At 45.8% G+C, this 19,971-nt stretch overlaps 1 protein-coding gene across 3 annotated transcripts in view; it reads right to left on the bottom strand.

Annotated features, from left to right (window-relative positions):
* The window catches only part of LOC141258197 (solute carrier family 2, facilitated glucose transporter member 11-like), a 311,675-nt gene that overhangs the window by 28,718 nt on the left and 262,986 nt on the right, over positions 1-19,971 (bottom strand). For 2 of the 3 annotated variants that reach the window (XM_073673201.1, XM_073673198.1), the window contains one exon: positions 14,334-14,444. The exons of the other annotated variant lie outside the window; for it this stretch is intronic. In XM_073673201.1, coding sequence (XP_073529302.1) covers positions 14,334-14,444 — 111 coding nt within the window. The remainder of the gene's footprint in view (positions 1-14,333; positions 14,445-19,971) is intronic. 3 annotated transcript variants of the gene reach the window in all.

Raw genomic sequence — 19,971 nt, 5'->3', positions numbered from 1 at the left:
CCTCTAGGAATCTGCGGTTGAGGATTCCTTCAAAGAAATTGGGTCCCAAGTTTGTAGGGCCCTTTAAGGTGCTTCAGGTTGTCAACCAATCTGCTGTTAGGTTGGAGGTTCCTACCTCCTGGAGAATTAATCCGGTATTTCATGTCTCTCTGTTGAAAAAAGCTGTTGTATCGGATTGTGACGCCTCTGCCTCTGTTCCTCCGGTGGTGGAGGATGGGGAATATGAAATTTCTCGCATCCTTAACTCTAGACGGTATAGAGGTAGTTTGCAGTATCTTGTGGCCTGGAAAGGTTTCGGTCCCGAGGATAACTCTTGGGTGAGGTCGGATGATGTTTCCGCGTCCAGACTTATCAGAGCGTTTCACAGGAGATTTCCTGATAAGCCTGGTCCTAGGGGATCCGGAGGATCCTCTTAGAAGGGGGGGTACTGTTAGAACCTTGCTCTTAGTTTTTTTTTCCTTTGCTGGTCACATGACCTTGTTGGCCTATTTAAGCCTGCTCCGCCCTTCTGGCTTTGCTGGACTTCATTGTATATCTACTTTCTAGCTAGCCTGTGCTCTGTGTCTTGCTCTGTTAGTTTGCTTGGTCCACTGACCTCTATGTTCTATATATTTTGTTTGTTCGTCTGTCTGCTACTATTTCTGTTAGGAGGTGTCCCATATTCCTCCCAGTCCTTAGTACTTGTAGGGATTCCTTCCCCACATCTATAGGTCTCCGTACAGACTAGCTTAGGACTTTAGCAGGTCTGATCGCAGGATCAGGTTCCCTGTTACATCATAGGGATTAAGCTGAGTTCTATCGTAGGGACAGATCTCCTCTCTTTCCTTAGCTCTGGTAGCAGAACATAACACTTGCTTCCTCACAGCTCCCAAGTCTCCAGCTGCCCGTCTGAGTATGGGGTAACACAGATGGTTGAGTCTGCAGAGCTGTTTACTCATACTATAGCCTGGGAAACGGAGGTCTGCTCCAGAGCTTCTGTTAATCCAGACGAGGAAATGATCTGCACTGATGCCCAGAATCTTTATAAGTCGGATCCAGGACCAGATGAAGAAGGTTCTGAGCATAATGTAGACCTTCGTTCCCAAACTGTAACTCCTGTTGGTGGAGACAATGATGAAGACGATGATGAGACTCAAATACCTGATTGGAGCGACAACTTGACTTTTTGGTCAGGGCAGGAAGAGGTTGGCTTTGAGGACGACGGGTGTGATAACACACAGGGTGATGATGACGAGGTTGGAGATCCCACTTACTGTCAACCCACAGTCAGCCAGTCGATGAGGTCAGCGGAGGAGGTGGAGGAGGATGTGACTAGCCCAGGGGATGGGGATGACTCGGTACCCGGGCCTTTGCCTGGCCTTGGGGATGTCGCGGTGGTCGGCTCCCTGGCCCGTACCCTGTCACTCTTTAAAAGGGTGGATAATTGTTAATTTTATAAGAGTTCGTGACGCCACCTGTGGTATCTGGTGAGAAGCACCAGCGCTGCAGCAGTCCACTGAGACCCGTGATAAGGCAGCTCGATGGTATAGCTCCCCACAGGTGGAGCTAGGTCTCAGGGCAGCGTATGCAGGGGGAATGCAGGACAGGCGAGACCCAGCTGGGTCAGAGCAAGAACGGGAACGGACACGGTAGTCACTTCAGTACCTTTTACTGGAGGAAATTCAGGCACATCCCGGAGCACTGTAGGGTGAAGGGTGCATATCAGGATCCTCCCCAATGAGCGGGTGTAGGGCCTCCTGTTTCTTGCCTCTGCGTAGTAAGTTTCTGACCTGCCTGGAGCTAGGCCTAACTTTGTCTCTGTCCTGCGCTGGCTGACCTTGTGGTAGGGCTTTCTCTTGGAGTTCACGCTCCCAGTATGCGGGGCCTAAGCGTCTCCTGGCTCTGTTACGTATCAGCACCTTAGCGATCCTGGGACCTGTAGTTCTCCAGGGATTCCGGTTATGCCTTACTGGGTCATAGAGATCCCGGTAAGCTCGGATCCGGTGTCCGGTAAATGCTTCGGGGTGAGCTGGTTAAGCTCCTCTGCCCCTTATGTACTAACTCGCCACTCGCCTTCGGCCTACTCGGGCCCTCACTAGGCTATACACACTAACGGCAGCTTGCCGCGCTTCACCAATCTTATGGCGCCGGCACACCTTAAGCTCTATCTGGGCTCCCTGAATCTAGCTAGCAGGAGCCTCGTGCTCCACTGCTGAACTATTAACTGAGTTCTCTAGACTAGACTGAGCTCCACTGCAGACTGACCTCTCTTAGGCTTCTCTACTGCAGGAACTCTTCAGAGGAACTGAACTGCCTAGCTCCACCTTCCCTATTTATATCCCTAACAGGCTCCCTCTGCTGGTCTGAGGTGGAAGGTGGAGATGTGTGAATGTTTATGGGGGCCTCTTGTGGAGGATTCCATCAATACACTCTTCTAGGATCTGTGATACCAAGCGCAGCGGGGCGTCACAGATGCTATTGACGACGAGGTTAGGTTGCACCTTCCTGGACAGAGACGGAGTACTGGAAGCACGTCAACAACTGCATCCTCAACCACAACTCTGCCTCTGACCACAAGTCGTAGTGGCTCTTCAGGTCGCATGGGCTCTAAGCCTTTCATAGCCTGGGCATTTATTCAGATCGATAAGGATGACCCAACTCGTGTTATCTGTAATATTTGTCACCAAAAGCTAAGTAGAGGCCAAAAAATCCATACTTTGAGTACTTCATGCATGTACCGTCACATGGATATGAAGCATAAGTTGCAGTGGGAAGCTCACTGTGCTACAATGCGGCCTAGCAGGCTGGGCCAACCACCGTCTGCCCCATCTTGTGCATCCGCGGCCTCTTCATCCTTTGTGACTGGGGGGACAGCAGTCACACATGTTTTTGGACGCAGACCTGCCACCTCTTTACCTGCAACAGCCAGTGTGATTGGCAGGTCATCAGTTCATTGTGGAAACACCTGCTGGTGTTGAGCGCTCTCTGACATCGAGAGCACCACCTTTGGATCAAGGCAACCTAACATGTCCGCCTGCATCTTCCTCACAGACCGGCAGTTTGCCGGGGACACCCTACTCAACCCCGTCTAAGCACAACAGCCAGCCCTCGGTCCCTCAGATGTGGAAAAGTAAAAGACCATTTCCTCCTAGCCATGACAAAGCTAAGAGGTTGAATTTCACCATCTGCAAGCTGTTGGCTACAGAAATGCTGCCTTTCCGCCTGGAGGACACAGTGGATTTTCAAGACCTTATGTCCGTCGCAGTGCCCCAGTACCAGATGCCCAGTCGGCACTACTTCTCAAAGAAAGGTGTGCCTGCGCTCCACCAGCATGTCGCACACAACATCACCGCTTCTTTGAGAAACTCTGTGTGTGACAGGGTGCATTTCACCACAGACACTTGGACGAGTAGGCATGGACAGGGGCGTTACATGTCGCTGACTGGGCACTGGGTAAGTATGGTGACAGCAGGACAAGGGGCTGCTGTCCAAGTCTTACCGTTCCCACGAGTTGTGCGTCAATCCTCTTTATCTCGAAGTTCCTCCACTGCTTCTGCCTCCTCAACCTCCTCTCGGTCCTCCACCTGCACCCAAAGCCTGTCTGGTAATTGCACCTGCTTTCTAACTGCGCAGAAGGAATCCTGCACACCTCCTTACTATGCTGGCAGCAGGGCTCAACGGCATCAGTGTTTACTTTGAAATGTCTGGGAAATGTGAGTCACCCAGCTGAGGAGTTGTGGTCAGCTCTGGAGACCCAGTTTCATGAATGGTTGTCTCCACTGGACCTGCAACCAGGGAAGGCCGTGTGCGACAATGCTGCAAACCTGGGTGCGGCCCTTCACCGGGGCAATGTCACACACGTGCCTTGTATGGCTCACGTATTGAGCCTGGTTGTCCATAAATTTTTAGCTCACTATCCCGGACTAGATGGCCTTCTGCAGAGGGCACGGTCGCTGTGTGCTCACTTCCGCCGTTCGCATCCCGCAGCTCAACGACTTACATCTCTACAGAAGTCGTTGGGCCTGCCAGTTCACCGGCTGAAATGCGATGTGCCGACACGGTGGAATTCAACTCTGCACATGTTGCAGCGATTGTGGCCTCAGATCAGGGACCTATGAAGTTGACGCGCCCCCTGGGCCGTGAGGTACCCTGAGCCGGGCCGGTAGACGCTGGGGGTTGTAGTCACTGTGGCGGTGACCCGGTCTGTGACCCAGGGCGGTCAATCCAAGGGTAATTTGTATATATGGATTTTATAATGTCCGACTATGCCACCTGTGGAGTGCGGCCAAAGGGGCCGCCGCTGCGGAACAGTCCTCTGAAGCTGGTGGTTTTGCCGCAATGGTATTATAACTCACCACAGGAAGAGTGTAGCTTCAGGGCAGTGTGGGTGGGTGATGGTGGTTGTAGTGCAGGGAGTCAGTAATGAACACAGAGTCCGTGTGATGCAGTCCCAAGATCTTTACTCACAGTTGTTGCAGTCCAGATTACAGGTACCAGAGCAATCTCACCCGTCGTGCTGTGCGTACTCAGTGAGGGGCTCAGTCCACCCCCAAATAGCTCCGGAGTACTTAGCAGGACCCCCTTCTGTGTGTCCTTTCTCTGGCCTTCTCCCTGCACCTCACACCCAGTGACACTTCTATCCGGTATCCTCGGGCCTTGGCGGGCGACTTGTGTTCCGTCCCCTGGGTCCTATGTGGCTACCTTCTTAGTGAGACTGGTGTGGACTTTTGCCTGCAGTACATGAAATGCTGCAGCCTCCGGTTTCTAGTTGAGCCTTGCTGTTTCTCCGCTAGTTGAGGGACCGGTTCCCCTTATCTGGCCTGACCCCTCTACCTCCTGGTAGCAGCGGGAGTACGGGTGGCCTTCTGCACGGCCCGTAGCCCTAGGGTCCCTTCGGTTCCTGTAGCCTTCCTGCTCCCACTCCTCTCTTCTCTCCTTCAGTCCTGGGCCTCCCAGGCTAGGCCCACCTCCGGAGCAGAGCTCATGCCGAGCCTCAGCTCCTGTCACTTTTCCTCCTCTGACTGGCTTGCTCTTTCTAAGATGGCTTCCTATTTATACTCTCCCTGTCATGTGCTCCCCTAAGCTGCTCCCCTAAGCACCCACTACATAGGACCCTCCCACCAGCTAGGGACCTGGGACTGTGCTCTCCCTTAGGAGCAATCTCGCCCTACCCCCACTGCGGGTATGTGTTGGATGCAGGTGTTAGGGTCCCGAGCCATACGCCTTCCTTACCTGAGGGTGAGATACCACACCTCTGGGTGAGATGCAGTAACTCTGTGGCGACTGAACCCTCAGGGGCGCCACACACCCTTCTACACAGTTTTGAAATGGCGACGAAGATGTTTAGTGCTGACGACGATGCCATTATCAGCATGACTATTCCGGTGATTTACATGCTGGAGCACACATTAAACAGAATTCAGAGTCAGGTGGTGGGACAAGAGGAGGTGGAGGAAGTAGAGGAGGAGTCGTATGCGGAAGGGATAACATCTCTAAGGTCCAGACGGTTGGCAGCACCAAGGCGGCAGGCATGGGAGGGTGGGGGAGAGGGATTAACCAGGGCGCATGGTAGCAGCCAAACTGTTGAGGAAGGTGCAGGAGCCGAGGAAGAAGTGGAGGACGAACTGGCGATGGGCATGGAAGACTCATCAGATGAGGGAGACCTTGATCACATTTCTGTTGTGCGAGGTTGGGGGGAGAGGGCAGAGGAAGGAAGCATGATTCTTACCTCGCTACCAACACAACAAGGACTTGGTCCTCCTGGATGCGCAAGACACATGAGTGCCTTCTTGCTGCACTACCTGCAACATGACCCTCGGATTGTCAGAATTCGAAGTAATCCCGACTACTGGGTTGCCACACTCTTAGATCCCCGGAACAAAAGTAAATTTGCCGAAATAATTCCTACCATAAAAAGGGATTGACGCATGCAGGAGTATCTGCAGACGCTGTTGCAGAATCTTACATGTGCTTTTCCACAAAACACCAGTGGTGCACGTAGTGAATCTCACAGTTCTAACTTGCCAACCGTGGGACTGTCGAGTCTTCATCACTCAAACCGTAACAGTAACACAGTATCTGCTGGTAACAGCAATTTTGTGGAATCGTTTCACCACTTTTTTAGACCATCCTTTGCAAGGCCACAGGAGACAAGAAGTCTGACACATAGTCAATGCCTAGAGAGGATGGTGCAGGAGTATCTCCAAGTGAACATCGAAGCCATGACTGTGTCACTGGACCCTTGCTCATTTTGGTATTCCAATCTGGAAAAATGGCCAGTGTTCTCTCTGAACGTGTGTTCAGCGCTGCTGGTGGTGTGCTGACGGATAAGCGCACGCGGCTGTCCACTGAGAATGTAGACAGACTCACGTTCATAAAGATGAACAAATCATGGATTCGCAAGGACTTTTCTACCCCTGTGTTATCCTTGGGAGACTAAAAGCTTGAGGATTTGGTAAAATCACCTCACCAACCGTTTTAAGCAACTGTGGGGCAATTGATGCCACTTAACCCTAGAACGCATGTCCATAAAAATCTACACTTTCATATACCTGGGGCCTTTTAGGCCCGTGTGCAAATAATATGGAATAACTCAAACTCAAATGACAAACAACTATATACATGAAGAATACCTAGAGTTTCAAAATTCTAACTAAAGTAATCTTGCAGAAAATAGAAAACAATTAACAGGGCGGGCCTGCGAGGCCCCAGGTATGCGTTCTAGGGTTAAGTGGTGTCTGTGCCACAATTTTGGGAAAAAATGGAGACTCTTTTTGGAGTCCCCTTGCTGTGTCTTACGTGACGTTGGCATCGTCAATTCCAGGTGGGTTGGGTCGCTCCCCCCCCCTTTTAACTGTAAGAAACTACATACACTATGGCTTGGGGTAACACAGATGGTTGAGTCTGAAGAGCTGTTTACTCAGAGGTCTGCTCCAAATCTTCAGTGTCTGCTAGTCAGCGTAGAATTTTTAACTGCATCTAGCCTAGGCAATACTTTGGGCGTAGTAGCCCAGCTGCGAAGCAAGCTGCACCGCCTGTGTATCTAATAAGAATTTTTAAATGCATCTAGCCTAGGCAGACTGTGGGGACCCCCAACCAAGCCCAGACGCTCAGCCCCCCTACCGCCCCCCTTTCCTTGACAATACAATAATGTAACTCTTACAACTGGATGGGTGAGGATCGGTCATAGCTTTATTAACTCTTTATACTCATTCCATTAGAAAGGCATTTTATTTCTAAAATAATTCAGCTTGTTGCAGCATGCCCTGGGTCTCCACTCCGGCAAGTTGGCCAACAAGTGTAACTCTCCAACATGTCCTTTCTATTTCCAGGCCACGGAGGATCCTGCGTACTCGTATGCAGGACTCTGACCCCCATCCATCACTCTTAACGCTTGTTCCACTCCGTCCTGGAGTCCTGACAGGAATATGTCCAGTACAATATCCATTAAGTGAACACCGTCGGGCCGTATGAGGCCTGCTTTATCTCCTTCCAGTTGTCGGTGTCGTACCACTACACCACCTCTGTCTCTTCTAAATTTTGCCATCCGAATATTTATTACCCGCCTTGTCCGTTCGATGGCCGTGATGTCTCGCGCACCTTGCCATACCGCTATCGGCACAATCTCTGACCATACTATAGCTAGTTTTGTGAAAAATTCTCTGAAGCGCTCAGTGTCTAGTTTCATTATTGCCATTAATTATGCGCTCTTGTGATGACCTAGGTTGTTTCCCCCGGCCTGTATAACTAAGATGACCGGACATCTTGCCTCTCTCCCTACCTTGATTACCTCCATTAGTACCTGTGGCCATAGCAGGCCTCTAATACCCCTCCAGTTGAAATATGTGTTATGAAACTCTAATTTCCTCCCGCCTGGGCGGACTTTCGCCCTTTTTTCTGCCCAATATATATACGAATGGCCTATCACCCACACTGTTGGCTTAGCGTCACCTGTAAAAGAAACAAACCACGTTAGGATAACAAGTCCGGTCTTATGTATCTTGCCAAACACGTGGATCGCCATCTCCCTATCCTCTGAACTTCCGTTTCTGACAGTCCTGCTCTTGCTGCTTCCGTGGCAGCGCCTATGCGGAATGAGTGTGTCCCGTAATCTTTGGGGTGGTTCCCTGCCGATGTTATGCATTTATTAAATATAGCTTGGAACTGGTATCTTGATAATGGCGTTCCATCAATGTGTGATAGGAAGAAATTACTTTGTGATCTGATGGTTAGATATGTTTTTACTATTGTTACCCGACTCAGTGTACCGTTTGTGGGTTGTAGAAGTACCCAAGTGCCCCTGCCCGCTGGAACCGTTTTCGATTTGTGTATGCGTAGACGTATTGCATTATTGGCTATGACTACGTCCTGGTGTAATAAGCCTCCACTGGTGGTAATTTTGGATTGGGGGACTAATTCGCTTATGCATAGCGCCCCGAAGAAGGCGATCACAAATGCAGTAGACAGTAGTGTTGCTTCAAATTGTGAGTGTCAAGTTAATGGTGTTAAGGATATGATGTGAGAAATCAGTTTTAGTGACACGGGACGGGACATCTACACTCCTGACTTGGCTGACCCCTTTTCCTCCCTTTTATGGATTGTCTGATGATGAATCTTTGTCACATCTCCCCAATTCAGTAGTTGGAAGTGAAATGCTACTCCGGTCAGACACCGCTGCGCTGACGCCCCTGATATGCCCCTCATCATTAGCTGGTGGAGAAATTCTATGGTGACTTGTGATCTGGCTTGTTCACATTGGTCAACCCGTCTGCCTGCTACTAGTCGTGTCCACTCTTCCCATGCCTTACCGTATGCTTGCCACGTCGACGGGGCAACTGACGCTCTGATTAATGGCATCAACTATTCGCCACTAGATCCCATAGGGAAGGTGGGCAACTGTTGCCCGATGGGTGGACGTTGTGGAAGAGCTCTGTGAAAATCTGCCAATTGAATTGTTATAAAGCGTTAGCAGCAGCTTTAGACCCCTCAGCATAGTGGCTAGCGCGGACCCATACATTGTGTTTTAGGCAGAGGAATGCTAGCCTGGGTAGTAGGCCTAGCGCTGGGAGAGACGATGATGCCATCTTATTAATGCAGTGCGCTAGGCTGGTGTTTTTTGTTATGAAGCGTATATTTTTGTAAGCCAGGCGCGCGCCCCATATTTCTATTGCTACCACTATTGGGAAGAAAAATTATTTTCAGGGTTAGATGCAGCTAAAAATTATTATTAATTTAAAAGCTGGTGGAGCTTGGTATAGATGGCCTAATACAATGAGTCCCACACACTGCTAGAAGCCCAAATATTTTTTCAGAGCTAGATGCAGAAAAAAATTATATTCAATTTGCAACCTGATGGAGGTCAGTATAGATGGACTAATAGACCAAGTCCCACACACTGCTAGAAGCCCAAATATTTTTTCAGAGCTAGATGCAGATAAAAATTATTTTTCATTTGCAACCTGATGGAGGTCAGTATAGATGGACTAATAGAACAAGTCCCACACACTGCTAGAAGCCCAAATATTTTTTCAGAGCTAGATGCAGATAAAAATTATTTTTAATTTGCAACCTGATGGAGGTCAGTATAGATGGACTAATAGAACAAGTCCCACACACTGCTAGAAGCCCAAATATTTTTTCAGAGCTAGATGCAGAAAAAAATTATATTCAATTTGCAACCTGATGGAGGTCAGTATAGATGGACTAATAGACCAAGTCCCACACACTGCTAGAAGCTCAAATATTTTTTCAGAGCTAGATGCAGAAAAAAATTATATTCAATTTGCAACCTGATGGAGGTCAGTATAGATGGACTAATAGAACAAGTCCCACACACTGCTAGAAGCCCAAATATTTTTTCAGAGCTAGATGCAGATAAAAATTATTTTTAATTTGCAACCTGATGGAGGTCAGTATAGATGGACTAATAGAACAAGTCCCACACACTGCTAGAAGCCCAAATATTTTTTCAGAGCTAGATGCAGAAAAAAATTATATTCAATTTGCAACCTTATGGAGGTCAGTATAGATGGACTAATAGAATGATGCTATGCCCAAAAGGTTTTACTTCACTAGGTGCAGTAAAAAAATTGGTATTCTATACACAGGTGGTGTAGCTTGCAACACAGATAGGCTACTCCACTGACTAACACACTCTGCAATAGGCCAAAAAGGATTAGCTTTGCTAGATTTAGCCAAATGCTGTGAAAAAAACTTGCACAGCACTGGCACAGACCTGCTTGGCAAAAACTGATAGGAACTGATGTAACTTAGTCCTGAAAAGGACTGCAATTACAATTAGTCTTTACTCCCAACCTATCTATTTAAGAGCACAGACCTGCCTGATAAAAGTCGTAGGAAATGCTGTAACCTAGTCCTTAAAAGGACTGCAATCACAACTATTCCCTACTCCCAAGCTATCTGTAGATTTGTGCGAAAATTGGCTTTAAATTAACAAGGTATAGCGCACACAGCAACAGCGGTGCCGTCTAACACGCAGCTGCAGCAGTGAGAAAATGGTGGCGACGGGGAAAATGACTGGGTCTTATAGGGCAAGGACATGTGACATACACTGCCAATGACACATGCCCTTGCTTGTGTGAAAAAAAGCAGTTCGCTCCGTGTGTGCTCTGCTGATAGGCTGACAGATTGCACCTCCCCACTGTAAATGCGGGAAAGAGAAAAAAAAATGGAGATCTTCATTATTCCTGCAGAGATCCATCCCCTGCCCCTCCCCCCACCCCACTGTACACTCAAACTGCGTATTAACATTAATTTTCATCATTACTGAGAAAAAATCCAGTTATGATTTTGGTGCACGAACAGTTATCTAACATAACCTCGAACAGCCGAATTTTTTTCAAATTGTTCGTGTTCGCCGAACGGCTCGAACACCGCCCAAAACAGCTCGAATTTGAGATTGGCGAACAGTTCGAGTCGAACAACGCTCATCTCTACTTAGCAGTGGTTTCCTAGCAGCTATTTTACCATGAAGGCCTGCTGCACAAAGTCTACTCTTAACAGTTGTTGAAGAGATGTGTCTGCTGCTAGAACTCTGTGTGGCATTGACCTGGTCTCTAATCTGAGCTGCTGTTAAGCTGCGATTTCTGAGGCTGGTGACTCGGATAAACTTATCCTCAGAAGCATAGGTGACTCTTGGTCTTCCTTTCCTGGGGCGGTCCTCATGTGAGCCAGTTTCTTTGTAGCGCTTGATGGTTTTTGCAACTGCACTTGGGGACACTTTCAAAGTTTGCCCAATTTTTCAGACTGACTGACCTTCATTTCTTAAAGTAATGATGGCCACTCGTTTTTCTTTACTTAGAATTTGTATTATGGCAAAAAAGAAGCAGCTAACAGTTTATTCAGTAGGATTATCAGCTGTGTATCCACCTGACTTCTGCACAACACAACTGATGGTCCCAACCCCATTTATAAGGTAAGAAATCCCACTTATTAAACCTGACAGGGCACACCTGTGAAGTGAAAACCATTTCCGGTGACTACCTCTTGAAGCTCATCAAGAGAATGCCAAGAGTGTGCAAAGCAGTCATCAAAGCAAAAGGTGGCTACTTTGAAGAAACTAGAATATAAGACATATTTTCAGTTGTTTCACACTTTTTTGTTAAGTATATAATTCCACATGTGTTAATTCATAGTTTTGATGCCTTCAATGTGAATGTACAATTTTCAAAGTCATGAAAATACAGAAAAATCTTTAAATGAGAAGGTGTGTCCAAACTTTTGGTCTGTACTGTATATATTGTGACAAAGACACTGGCAAAGTACTGGAGGGGAGATATTTAGCACTGAGATTGTTTGCTCCAGTAATATAAACATAGAAAAAATGTTCCAGCACACAAAGTGATGAGAGGGGTTAATCAGCCATGTTTAGTGCTATGGTGATTAAACACCTGTAGAGAGGGAGGAGTTCAGAGGATAAAGTCCCAGCCTTTTAGAGCATTTGGTTGGGGGTGGCTCTAGAGGCACATGTGTGTTTCCATGTGAAGGAAAGCTAAACCTTGGGTTGTTTGTTCCTAAAGCGGCGGTTACCCGTAGCAACAAGGACTGTGCCTTATGCTATGTTTTATTTTTCCTGTTAGGCTGGGCTGTGTTTGTTTTGCTAACATTGCCATGGTTTATGCAGCACTCTTAATAAACTATCGGAAGAGTTAAAGAGACAGTGTTCCTGTGTCTACCTCTATGTGCAGCCAAGTGAACTGATCTACCACAATATGTGTGTGTGTGTGTGTATACAGTACAGACCAAAAGTTTGGACACACCTTCTCATTTAAAGATTTTTCTGTATTTTCATTACTATGAAAATTGTACATTCACACTGAAGGCATCAAAACTATGAATTAACACATGTGGAATTATATACTTAACAAAAAAGTGTGAAACAACTGAAAATATGTCTTATCTTCTAGGTTCTTCAAAGTAGCCACCTTTTGCTTTGATGACTGCTTTGCACACTCTTGGCATTCTCTTGATGAGCTACAAGAGGTCTTTCAACAATTTTGAAGGAGTTCCCAGAGATGCTTAGCACTTGTTGGCCCTTTTGCTTTCACTCTGCGGTCCAGCTCACCCCAAACCATCTCGATTGGGTTCAGGTCTGGTGACTGTGGAGGCCAGGTCATCTGACGTAGCTCCCCATCACTCTCCTTCTTGGTCAAATAGCCCTTACACAGCCTGGAGGTGTGTTTGGGGTCATTGTCCTGTTGAAAAATAAATGATGGTCCAACTAAACGCAAACCGGATGGAATAGCATGCCGCTGTAAGATGCTGTGGTAGCCATGCTGGTTCAGTATGTCTTCAATTTTGAATAAATCCCCAACAGTGTCACCAGCAAAGCACCCCCACACCATCACACCTCCTCCTCCATGCTTCACGGTGGGAACCAGGCACGTAGAGTCCATCCGTTCACCTTTTCTGCATCGCACAAAGACACGGTGGTTGGAACCAAAGATCTCAAACTTGGACTCATCAGATCAAAGCACAGATTTCCACTGTTCTAATGTCAATTTCTTGTCTTCTTTAGCCCAAACAAGTCTCTTCTGCTTGTTGCCTGTTCTTAGCAGTGGTTTGCTAGCAGCTATTTTACCATGAAGGCCGGCGGTACAAAGTCTCCTCTTAACAGTTGTTGTAGAGATGTGTCTGCTGCTAGAACTCTGTGTGGCATTGACCTGGTCTCTAATCTGAGCTGATGTTAACCTGCGATTTCTGAGGCAGGTGACTCGGATAAACTTATCCTCAGAAGCAGAGGTGACTCTTGGTCTTCCTTTCCTGGGGCGTTCCTCATGTGAGCCAGTTTCTTTGTAGCGCTTGATGGTTTTTGCAGCTGCACTTGGGGACACTTTCAAAGTTTGCCCAATTTTTCGGACTGGCTCACCTTCATTTCTTAAAGTAATGATGGCCACTCGTTTTTCTTTACTTAGCTGCTTTTTCCTTGCCATAATACAAATTCTAACAGTCTATTCAGTAGGACTATCAGCTGTGTATTCACCTGACTTCTGCACAACACAACTGATGGTCCCAACCCCATTTATAAGGCATGAAATCCCACTTATTAAACCTGACAGGGCACACCTGTGAAGTGAAAACCATTTCTGGTGACTACCTCTTGAAGCTCATCAAGAGAATGCCAAGAGTGTGCAAAGCATTCATCAAAGCAAAAGGTGGCTACTTTGAAGAGCCTAGAATATAAGACATCTTTTCAGTTGTTTCACACTTTTTTGTTAAGTATATAATTCCACTTGTGTTAATTCATAGTTTTGATGCCTTCAGTGTGAATGTACAATTTTCATAGTCATGAAAATACAGAAAAATCTTTAAATGAAAAGGTGTGTCCAAACTTTTGGTCTGTACTGTATATAACATTGCATTACCTCCACTTGCACGGACAGTATGATAACACAGACTAAATATTGCAGCCAATAATAGGGTTAGACCTAGGGGTTTTTACCCATAGTGGATTCAAGGAGCATACCACACCTCCTCCTCAATGTACGTTTCGCATCTCTTGCTTCCTCACGGGGCATTTGGTATCAGATCTGCATTATTTTTAATTTATTTAACAAAAATGTCAACTTATTGCCGGGGTGGAAATATAGTCGACTATCTATGTAGACTATCTGTAGTCCTTCTATCATGCTTTGTGTTTTAACTCCGATACAGAATGTAATATAATTCAAAAGGCATCATAGCGATTGCAACAAAAAGTAGCCACAGGTTCCGTTCATTCTTTGGTAGATTGGTAGAATTGTAAAGTGATGCGGAATATGTTGGCGCTATAGAAATTATTATTATTATATAATAGATCACTTCCTTGGTAATGTTGGTTTGTACTGTTTACTTACACATGTCATTGCTGTTATACATTCACAGACTCCAGTGCCCAGTGTGACGTAAGGGATGTTTTCAGTGGGAATCCCAGTTTTTTTAAACACGTACTCGGCATAAAAATAGATCTGGAAGACATGAAAACTAAATGTGAAAGTATACTATAATCTCCAATGAGTAACCAGACTGAAGAAAAAAACTACAAAAGATCAATAGTAATGGTGCAATATATTAGATATTTTAGTGATCAAGAATTTAAAGAGGACCTATCACCTCCACACATACTATGGTATATTATTGTAAGGAGACTGTAGATATAAATAAACATGAAATAAATTACCTTGGGAAGAATTACTTGCGCTATGAAATAAGAGAATCACAGTAATGGAAGCGGCCATCTTGGGATTGGCAGCTCAGCGTGCTGTGTTCTGAGACACGCCCCCAGAGGCTGGTTGCTAGGCAGAGCCTCTGCTCAGCAGCAGTGGTTGCTAGGCAGCGCCTCTGCTCGGCAGCAGTGTAGTGACCCTAAGAGCTCATTTATCAAATGGTCGCAATAGAAGGGGGGATATATATATAAAGGGGTCCCCTGTCTATATATACTGTGTGTAGAGCCAGAGAGAAGGCTACAGAGTAACCACAGCATGTATCACCCATATCCAACCTATAAAAATCCACATTTACATCTCCTGGCTAAAAATGGAGCAAGTTGAACAATAGAGTTGAAGCAACGCTCCAGTGTAAATAAGTGAAAAACTCCGACTTTATCCATCCACATCAGATGGAGGAATAAAGTCTATCTGTACCACTTATTTTCATTGAAGAGCTGCTTCCATTCTATTTTTTCCTAATTTGAAGGGTTTTGGCTGGTTGCTGATATTTTTCATACATCTCTATATCTATAGCAAAAAAACAGCAGGCAGCACTCCAAAAGTGCTTTGAAAAAATATGGACTTTATTAGCCCAGTGTGCCGACGTTTCGGTTGTGGACAACCTTCATTTCTGTTTGGGGGCCTTGCACCCGATATTTTGAAGATATGGTGCTGTTCCAATTTCATCTCTCTCTATATCTATAGATTTATATATAGCGCAACTTTATGTAACTGCACATTATGGTTGAGCCCCTCTGTCTATATACACACACATATGATTATATATAGATAGATATAGATAAAAACAGTGGGTACGGAAAGACACCTTTAAATTTTTCACTCTTTGTTTCATTGCAGCCATTTGGTAAATTCTAAAAAGTTATTTTTTTTCTCATTAAAGTACACTCTGCACCCCATCTTGACTGAAAAAAAAAACAGAACTGTAGAATTTTTTGCAAATTTATTAAAAAACAAAAACTGAAATATCACATGGTCTTAAGTATTCAGACCCTTTGCTCAGACACTCATATTTAAGTCACATGCTGTCAATTTCCTTGTGATCCTCCTTGAGATGGTTCTACTCCTTCATTGGAGTCCAGCTGTGTTTAATTAAACTGATAGGACTTGATTTGGAAAGGCACACACCTGTCTATATAAGACCTCACAGCTCACAGTGCATGTCAGACCAAATGAGAATCATGAGCTCAAAGGAACTGCCCAAGGAGCTCAGAGACAGAATTGTGGCAAGGCACAGATCTGGCCAAGGTTACAAAATTATTTTTGCATTACTCAAGGCTCCTAAGAGCACAGTGGCCTCCATAATCCTTAAATTGAAGAAGTTTGGGACTTCCTAGACCTGGCCGTCCAGCCAAACTGAGCAATCATGGGAGAAGAGCCTTGGTGAGAGAGCTAAAGAAGAACTCCAAGATCACTGTGGCTGAGCACTAGAGATGCAGTAGGGAGATGGGAGAAAGTTCCACAAAGTCAACTATCACTGTAGCCCTCCACCAGTCGGGCCTTTATGGCAGAGTGGCCAGACAGAAGCCTCTCCTCAGTGCAAGACATATGAAAGCCTGCATAGAGTTTGCTCAAAAACACATGAAGGACTCCCAGACAATGAGAAATAAGATTCTCTGGTCTGATGCATTTTTAAATTATAAACTGCTGTAGTGCTTAGATGCCTGATATAAACAGCTTATAATAATGATAATAATAATAATGTTTTTATTTATATAGCACCAACATATTCCGCTTTACAATTCAGAGAATTTACAGATATTATGGGCACTGTCCCCACTGGGGCTCACAATCTAGATTCCCTATCAGTATGTCTTTGGAGTGTGGGAGGAAACCCACGCAAACACGGGGAGAACATACAAGCTCCTGCAGATGTTGTCCTTGGTGGGATTTGAACCCAGGACCCCAGCGCTGCAGTGCTAACCACTGAGCCACTGTGCTGCCCCTTATGAGGGGCATCAGCCCATGCTCCGACATGATGAAGCACGCTGCTGACCTGATCCCACTGCTGTAAGCGCCATCGCCAAATGTCAGGCACCAGTAAAGGCTCCATGGAGGAGCTGAATATGAAATGTGGTATCATTTTAGATGAGGGGGCCTTGGCATTGATATTACTTTTGAAGGCACATTATAGGGGAATGAGGGGACATTATGGGGTAATTTGGAACATTATTTGGCAATGGAGGACATTATGTAGCAATTTGGTATATAGTGGGCGACATTATGGGGCATTTTGGTACATTAGGGGACAATTAGGGACATTATGAGTCATTTGGGGGAATTGTGAAAGGGCATAATACAGTGCGGGGCAGGAGGTGGAGGGGACTTTATGCAGAGAGGCAAGATGTGGGAAAGATGTCATGGAGAGGGAACGTTTCGGGGCTTTTTGGAGAGATGCAGTGTAGGGGAAGGACATTATCGAGAGGGGAAGTGTGGGGGGATATTATGGAAAAGAGCAGTGTAAGGGGGATATTACACAGAGGAGCAGTGTAGTAGATATAATGGAGAAGGGCAGCGGGGCGTTATTATAGAGAGGGGCAATGGGAATATTATGGAGAGGGGAAATATGGGGGGATATTTTGTGCAGGAACCACAGTGAGGGGCAATTATTTATTTAGGGGAACATCATGGGAGATATTTTTTGATTTATGGGGCAGTGTAATGACACAATGCCCTTAAAAATAAGTGTTGATATGTGCTGCTGAAGACGGAGAACAGGGAAGTCTGGAGAGATGAGCAGTGGGAGTGAAATTTCATTATGGCATCTGTGCTGCATGAAGACAGAGGTTATAGGAACTACTCCAATCAGAGAAGATGTCACCTATAAAGTACATGGATGTAAATGTTTATTTGTGATACTGACTGCTTTTCCTTAGTGTTGCGGTTCCTGTATAGTCTGCAGTCTGATGATGGCGGGTAACTACAACTCCCAGTCTCTCCTTACCATTGTTACGGACATACTGAGAATTGTAGGTTCAAGCTAAACAATTATATATGTGGCTGACCTGACATTACAATTGATATCTGTACTAAGCTTGGTGCTGTATACATGTACTGATGGTGGTTCTGGTGCTGCATTCATGTACTGACAGTGTTTCTGGCACTGCATTCATGTATTGACGATGGTTCTGGCATTACATTCATGTACTGATGGTGTTTCTGGTCCTGCATTCATGTACTGATGGTGTTTCTGGCGCCGCATTCTTGTACTAACAGTGGTTCTGGTGCTGCATTCATATACTGAAGGTGGTTCTGATGCTGCATTCATGCATTCATGCACTGATACTGGTACTGGCACTGCATTCATGTACAGTTGGTGGTTGTAGTGCTGCATTAGTGTGCTTATAGAGGTTCTAGCTCTTCATTTATGTACTGATGGTGGTTTTGATGCTGTATTCATGTGCTGATGGTGGTTCTGATCTTATACACATGTAGCAATCCATAAAGTGCTTCATCACTGTGACGAGTGGCACCGGAGAGATCACGCAGAATCCCACCACTGCCACCACATGTGAAGAATCCCCACCGTACCTTCCACCTGACGTCGCTATTACGTCAGACGGATCACATGATACGGATCCACACTTTGCACCAACATGACGTTCAGCAACCCCTTGGGGACACGTAAGGTAAAATTGGTACAGTTCTACAAAGACACCCCGTGTCCTCACGGGTTCAGGAGGGTACCGGGAGTGAGAAGAGGTGGCCCACTCAGTCACTGACGTGGCACCATACTCGCTCACACACCTGACAGGCTGAGAGACCCCTCTCACTGACCCCAGTAAAACAGAACCCAGTAGAGTTGCCACCAGTTCCTTTTAGACATAAGCCCCGGTCTATAATGGTAATTATATCTGGCCAGAAATCAGCCCGGTAGCATGTGAGTTGAACCCAAAAATGGGCATGTGGATTAGTGGATTGTGCTAAAAGAGCAGCCCAAGGTTAAATAATATATTTAATCGTCTTAAGGGCACACTAGACAATACACTATATACATAAGGGTTATAGATTCATAATGGTCAGAGATGCAAACACATTAGTAGTGGTACAAAAGTATGCAGATATTAAGAGTCAGTTACCAGTCAGATGAAAGGCCTGGCTTGCTCAGGAGGGCTGCCACATGGGAAGCTTGTGGTCCCCTCTGTTGCGTGACTTCTCCCCCATGATGTGTCATCACGACCTCCCAGAGAAAAATCAATAGGCCAAGAGCTGCAGGAGCTTTTCAACCCCTCTGGGTCACCCCCTTTCTGCTCCCTGGGCTGGACCCAAATCTCCACTCCTGACTTCTAGCAGCTAGAAACTCCATAAACTAAGATGGGTCATAACTCCTTAATGGACGGTCCTAGGGAGCCGGTTTTGGTGTCATCAGATCCAGCCGGGCCCCTGCTAAGCGTGGAGACTAAACACAGTGGCCCTATGAATTTCTGAATGGCTGCACTGTGTATCTCCCTATCCCTATGTGCTAGATTAGGTCGAGACCCAGGCGGTCATTCACCATGTCCTCGGGATTTCAAAAATCTATTCGGTGTATGACTAAGGTGTAAAGTATTTCTATAACTTGATATGGAATTCCTATCTGTCTAACTAAAGGAAACCAACATGGCTTGGGACCACATGGCAGCAGGCCCCTTTGTCCTGAGAGAGCTGACTAGAGGTGTGATATTTGTCACTCACAGTTTCTTGATCCCCCCTCCTGCAGCTGCAAGGTGTCTTGTTACAACTGCACTCTAAAGGGGGATTTATAATCCTCTGCTAAATATGATACAATGAGTGATATGGAATTATATCTCCAATATTCTTCACAATGACTTTGCTAAAAATTAAAAATCCTCTAAACTTAAATATTTGAGATTATGAGGAAAATTTTGTGAGTTTCTGCTCCAAAAACTAAGTTTAAGTTAAAATGTGTTCACACTGATTTTTGTGGAGCAGAAACTGAGCAGATACTTTCCAAATCCTCCTCAAATACTCAAAACTTGGTTCTGGTGAAGTATAAATATACTTATGGCAGTTCTGGTGATGTATTTATGTAAGAAAACCCTTAAAAATTTGCATCCCTTCAGTATAACAATGTGGTCCTTGGACCAAAAAATGTTGTGCACCCCTGTTCCATAAAATGTCACCTTTCTTTTATATGTACATGAGCTGTTAAGATCAAATGGGCTGTAATGGCTGCTCTCTGCTCCACTGGTCTCACTGCAGAGTTGTGTGTGATTATACTTGACACACTCCAGGTGTCATCTCAGTGCTTCGGCTTTCATGTCACAGA

The sequence above is a fragment of the Phyllobates terribilis genome, unplaced genomic scaffold (genome assembly GCF_046119375.1).
Source record: "Phyllobates terribilis strain yellow unplaced genomic scaffold, ASM4611937v1 Scaffold_1__5_contigs__length_1240528914, whole genome shotgun sequence".
Taxonomy (NCBI): domain Eukaryota; kingdom Metazoa; phylum Chordata; class Amphibia; order Anura; family Dendrobatidae; genus Phyllobates; species Phyllobates terribilis.
This window is presented reverse-complemented; position numbering and strand designations above follow the sequence as displayed.